We start from the raw sequence: 6,311 nt of genomic DNA, 5'->3' as shown, positions 1-6,311 counted from the left end.
TAGTAAGGGTTCTGACAAACATGCACCTATCTAAAAAGAATTATTTATACCCCCTTGGCAGTTAAATAAAATACAACGTTTTAAAAAGTATTAATGCAATTTCTTCCAACTCAAATGTATTTCTGAGTGTCAGCTACTGAGCTCGAGTTCAGCGTACACAGAGCAAAATATTTTGAAATTTCTGAAAAACAAAAACGAAATGGAAAGTATTTTCACAAATCTTTTTCTCCTCATCAGCCAGCTGCAATATCAAAGCAAACACTAAAAAGGCAACAAAACAATTTTAGGTGGCTACTGATTAGGAAATCTAAAAGGGAGTTTAGTGGGGCAGAAGCAAACGGACGGACTGTATTTTCACAGAGCAGTGTGCATGGGAGGAGTCTGTAGTGTTCATGTGTGATTAGCTAGGGGAAAATCAATGGTGTGTAATGACATGTATAGTCTTCATCTGCAGAAAGATCTAAGGCCAAACTGAAGTTTATATAAGAATGGAGAGCAATGTTTTTCCAGTAACCACAAATGTGTCCTTTATGGAGATTTGACAAGAAATTTGAGAATCAACCCATACTTCTAATAAAGGGAGCCACTCTGTGCCATTCTATTAAATGTGGTATCCAGATTTATCTGAAGAGGTATTCTACGGGCAAGAGCCTACTTCAGTACAAATTGTACATGTGTTTTCTTATTGAGTCACAAGATCATGTGTTTTCAGCCAGTTTAGAAATTGACAGCATCAGGATCCTGTCCTGCAAAAGGTTAGTAGAGACAGACTCTTATGCTGTGCAGAGATCCATTGACTGTATCTCTGAGCACCTGCCAAATATCAGTGGCACCACTTAGGTGTAAGAGTCCATCAGCTCTTTGCAGGATCAGGAAGAAAGACTGTCCTATCCTGTTCTGTAATCAAAGACTAAATCTACTGGTACCAATCTGCAGGGCAAGGATTGTCTCCTACACTGACTCTGTACAGCGGGTCACTACCGGAAAACAAATAAATTAATGCTATGAAAAGTTGCTAAAACGCAAGAGGTCACATTGGGCCTATTTAAGTAAAGTTTTCTGTACCCCTGGGCTGACCTGGCAGAGCAAATACAGGGTGGGATTTTTCATTGGGCCACAATGCTGAGCGCTTTTGAAAATCTCACCCATAATGTCTATGCTGGTTGCAGTTCACTCAAAATTCATTCATCAAAAGCTAGAGATGGGCCAGAAGCTTTGCATCCAGGGCTTTGGTTCAGCATTATACAAAGAATGGTCAACATTAATTTGGTTCCAGAGCCCTGATAAGATTCCAGACCCTCTTAAGGTTTGGGGTGTTGAGTTATGGGATTTTATTATGGGTCCCCTTCTAGAGTGTATGTAGAAATGTATTTCTAGAGTGAGAACAGTGCTCATTTATGGCGCTATGCAACCACAATGGTCTGGAGATATCAATACTATTGTAAGGTAACTTGAAAAATAAGTGATTCATGCAGAAATAAATTGGAAAGACACTTGAGTGGATTTCTGTGGTTTCAGAATTCGTAATAAAGGCCTAGTTATTACTACTGCGTGATGAAGCTTCACCCAACCTCTCTTTTTCTAAGCGACATTCATTCCCTCGAAGTGGGATGATGGTTAGCTTCTAAGATGTGGACTCAGTTTAGCAGCACTGACATGTTGCATTTTATAGAATCACTTTCAACCTTACCAAAAGGACAAAGAAGATAACCCTACAAAGAGAATTTTCGTAACAGAAACTCCAGGCTTCTGGACAGTGTTGCCCACTGATTTGCCACTGGCTTGGAAACTGCTATTACTATGTTTCCTAAAATCATTGAAATTCTGATTATATTTCAGACAAGCTCTTTGTATCCACTTGCCTCTTAATGTGTTAACTTACTTCACTGTAAAGCCAAAGGGCCAAATTCAGCCCCCATAAACCTCCCCATTGTGGGGGCATCATTGGATGTGCACCTGATGGTGCTATACAGCTGATTCACTGAATGATATTGCCAAAACAAGCACTTTGGCTTATACATCTTAGAATAAAAGATAATGGGCTTGGAGAGAGGAGGCGGACTAGCAGTAGTAGAGCTTCAGAGATGAAGAAAATTAGATAGAGGCCAGGAAGAAATGATTTGATGTCAATAATCTAGTTGTTAAAGTGACAAGTTAAATTAAGAAGTCACATTAAAGAGTAGGATATTGGCCTATAAGCAATTCAGGCACAGTTTCTTTATGACTCCCTGCCAAAATTAATAACAGAAGCAAGATTAAATCATCACTACTTACAGCTAACACATTATGAAGTCAATTCTAACCAAATTCTCACTGGGACATTGTAGGGGAATTATATGACTTGATATTGTTCTTATGCTGATATGAAGGAATTTCAGAAGATATTGGTCCTAGCACTCTTTTACCAGCAAGCCTAATTTGGAGACCTGTCGAACAGGTTATTTGGGAAGGCAGATACCTTTGAAAATATTTACAAAATGCATTTTTATTGTGCAAGGCACGATCTACTTTCTTGGGACTTATGCAATCCCACATATTGTGCTTTGTTTAGGTAGAATCTGTATGCTTAACAAGATGGCAAGAATGAAAGATTTGGGGGGAGAGGAGTTAGAACCTAAAAATATTCATATGTAGTAGTGTCTTTCATCCAGAAATGTCCCACACATTTCACAAAATAGCTATGTCACCACTGAAATGTGGCCACATCTGGGGCAAAAGATGGCAGCCGGGTGCCTGAACAGAACACAGCATCTTGCTTTACAATCCTCAGGCAAGGGTAAGGACACCAGAGTGAACTCCTACAAAAAATGCTATGGGATTTTAGTGAGATTTGGGCAGCTCATTCCTGTAGACTCCTTTGAAAATCCTAATCACAAAGGTTGGGGTGATACTCATAGCTGGTGAGTCAGTTGTCTCAGAATTTTTGTTATGTTTTCTATTCTCTTTGTTGATGTGGGGTGCTCTGGGTGATGAAGACCCTTCTTTGTACAAGCTATTCATCTTCTAGTGACTACTGTAAAGAATTTCCCTTTGCATTTACTTAGCTAGCACTGCTTTATGGTACTGTGAAGTAACATTAGGAAGACTGGAGGCAAGATTCTTTCCAATGTAACTTACAGGCCATTTTCTCATCCAATTAAAAGAAAATGGACTAAGACATTCTGTTCTTTTGAGTGGATTTTGCAAGTAGATAGAAGTACATGGCAATGCTACATGCCATTTTCTAGGCATATAATTATCATTGGAGATGGCCAGAATCAAACCTCCAGATTCCAACACCTTCTACAGCTTGGAAATCCAAACCAAATCCAAATTCAACAAATTGTATATCTTTGCAATGGGCTGAACCGAAACTCTAGCTAGTACTAGAAGCACTGAGTAAGCCTTGGAGTTGTCATATAGTAACACGAATGCCATTTGTTTGTTAAAATTCAAAATCAGATAATGGACAGGGGCTGAGAGAGTGCCTCAGGTCTGGTGCAATAACTCAACAGTTGACAGAGAGGAGACCACACCCGTCTGCTGGGGTCTCATACTAGCAAAGTGCTGAATAATGAAAACTGCAAATCCTGGTTGATTACCATTTTTATCATTCATTGTAGGAACTCACTGCTCTTTTATCTCAGATCAGGAGATCTCTTTCTTTCTTATTTTATACTACAGGAAGAAAATATTTCTTTTGTGAAAAGATTGAAGACGAAGGGCAGTCTCTGCCATTGTTTAGAACACATTCAATAGGTTGGGCCAGGGGTGAACCCCGCATCAAAGCCAGGAGGCTTCTCTCCATTGACTTCAATGGGATTTGAAATGGGTTTATTCCCTCTAAAACAAACGTTCATATAAAACTGTAAATTAAGCAATAACAATCCAACTGCAAGCACATTTGTCCACTGGAATTTCCTTGTCCCTATATCTGTAATGAGACCTGGAGGCAGAGGCACAGAATAAAACGTATTTCTCTTATTAGTTGAAATCATACAGTCCAAATGGCACAACCTGTCCTGATGGCCTGTCCCCTACAGTCACACAGGGACTGGAAGCTATGAGACAAGCATTTTCTCATTATATAATCTTTGGTTATATAACGTAGATATGCTACTAAGGATAAAAAAAGGGTTTTTTAATAAGCACAATATAAAATGTTACTCCAATATTTAAAGCTCTTCTGTTATGTGTTAGTTTGGGGTAATACTATTGTATGGGAAAACAGAAGTAAGACTCAGGATCTCCATTATTTTTAAATGGGGTTTTACGCAATTCTCATAGTTGAAGTCTTTCCTTGATGACTTTTGAGACGTTTACAGTGCAAGAAAGCTGAGTGGAGAGCTTGTATTTTGAAATGATATTTGTTTATATATCCCAGACCTATCAGAAAAGATGAAACAAAAGAAAATCCTATTTTAAGCAATTTGTATGTCCTGAATGAACCTAATTGTCTGTAATGTACACTATATTTGCCTAGAAGAATTTAGCTCAGTAGCTGGCACTTTTACATTATAATGTAAAATAGATTTCAAGCACTTTTACAATAAGAAATAAATATGAAAATTGTTACTGTAGATTTGACAAAACTCAATATCCAAAATTTAAATCACAAAAGGCCAGACTAATTTAATATATTATTTCTACTACTTTCCTTAGTCATTCACACAACTGGTTTAAAATAATGATGCAGCTCTGTGAAGCGATCTTTATCCAAATATTTATATCACTTGACACAAAATATGTATCTGAATTGATATAGGGATATATAAGGATATAATTCCAAAGACCCAGCATGCCGAAATGCTGGCATTCAGATTTCCCCCCCATTTCTAGAATTCCAATAGGTTTTCATTTGAAACAGAACTTAAAAGCAAATAGATGTTAAAACATAAAAAAAATGACATCTTAGAATTCAAGTGGCTTGTGCAACATTATTTTGTGCTGTCTACTTCTCCTTTTTCTCCTACTATAATTAAAACTCATCCTGCTCCGCCACATAAATAATAGCAACAAATCAAGTTCAGTCCAATATAGGCCTTCCACCCTTAGACTTGGTTTTATATTACACGAGATCCTTGTCTGTCCAAAAAGTGCATCTTTTTTGGTGATCTTTTCTTCTGTGTCGGGTGATGTGAACTTCAAAGTATTCAACATAATCTTGAGGTCTGATTACAGCCTCTGAATACTCCTTAAACATAAAAACAGACTTTTTTTTTTTTTTAAAGATAGCTTTCATGGATTTAGAAAAGACTCACCACTGGGAATGGTGTTACTTGAGCCATGGTTCAGTACATCATGGCACCTCTCCATAACATAGCTAAGAATATCAGACAAGACTTTTATTTACAGAAACTTGATGCCACTTCCAGAAAAATATATAACAGATAAAACAATATTTCCTGAATGTCCTGAATGTTTAAAAGATTCCAATTATTTTCTCCCCAGCAATATGGTGGTCCTTCCAAAAATGAATTTTACCTGGCCTGGTTTGTATGAACCATAAATGATACCAGTGAGAATTTGGAATCATGTTGTTTTCCCTTGTGGCATACTGCTCAGCTGTGTAGAGACTCTACCACTCCTGTTTACTCACAAGCCAATTTGCTGTCAAAGCTGGAGAGGGCAATAGCAAAGGCTTGTAGTGCACACATTGGGTAGTTGTAGTCCATGGTGAATACATCCTCAGCCACACGGCCAAACTGCATCACTATATAGTCAGCTGTAATAAAAGTCATAAGTGTTAGTTTTGACTACAGCCCTATTAAATAAATGTGTGTTCAATACCAACCCACTGCCCCCCAAACCCTGTGATAGATGGATTGAATGCTATAACGTACTCAGAGAAGTAGTCATGACTTCAATGGGACTATTCATATGAGGACAATTTGAATGAGGACAAATTGCAGGAATAAAGTCCTTATGTGTGTTTTCCTTTAAAATTTTAGCCAGGTAACCAATGGGTTTAAAAAAAAAAAAAGTCAGGCTGCTATTCCCTTGCATTCATAAGCATGAAATTCACCTCTATGTAGAAGGCCAGCACAAGACTTATGCATAGATCTTGGGTTGACCCTCTGCACAGGGGAGAATTTCACTCATACCAGACAGGATCTAATTCTGCTCCCATTGATTTCAACAGAAGCAAGGTCAGGCAGGCAGAGGATTGGGAGAAAGAGTGAGAGAGGGGGTGAGTACGGGTGTAACTGTGCTGCCTTTCTGCTACTGTGAACGTACACACTTGACCGAGAAACACTGCAAAGGTAATTGTGCAGTGTGAATTTCAGCGTCACTTAGAAGCCTTGGCAAATGTTTAAAATACCATATAGCTC

The 6,311-nt window shown here is 38.2% G+C and overlaps 1 protein-coding gene across 1 annotated transcript in view; it reads right to left on the bottom strand.

Moving 5' to 3' along the window:
- Positions 1 to 5,369: 5,369 nt before the first annotated feature.
- The window catches only part of TUB (TUB bipartite transcription factor), a 103,794-nt gene continuing 102,852 nt past the window's right edge, over positions 5,370 to 6,311 (bottom strand). The window contains exon 13 of the mRNA XM_024195833.1: positions 5,370 to 5,704. Coding sequence (XP_024051601.1) covers positions 5,571 to 5,704 — 134 coding nt within the window. The 3' untranslated portion in view covers positions 5,370 to 5,570. The remainder of the gene's footprint in view (positions 5,705 to 6,311) is intronic.

This window comes from Terrapene carolina, unplaced genomic scaffold (assembly GCF_002925995.2).
Source record: "Terrapene carolina triunguis isolate 2854851 unplaced genomic scaffold, T_m_triunguis-2.0 Scaffold96, whole genome shotgun sequence".
Classification (NCBI taxonomy): domain Eukaryota; kingdom Metazoa; phylum Chordata; order Testudines; family Emydidae; genus Terrapene; species Terrapene triunguis.
Note: the sequence above shows the minus strand (reverse complement) of the source record. Positions and strands in the feature narration are given on the sequence as shown.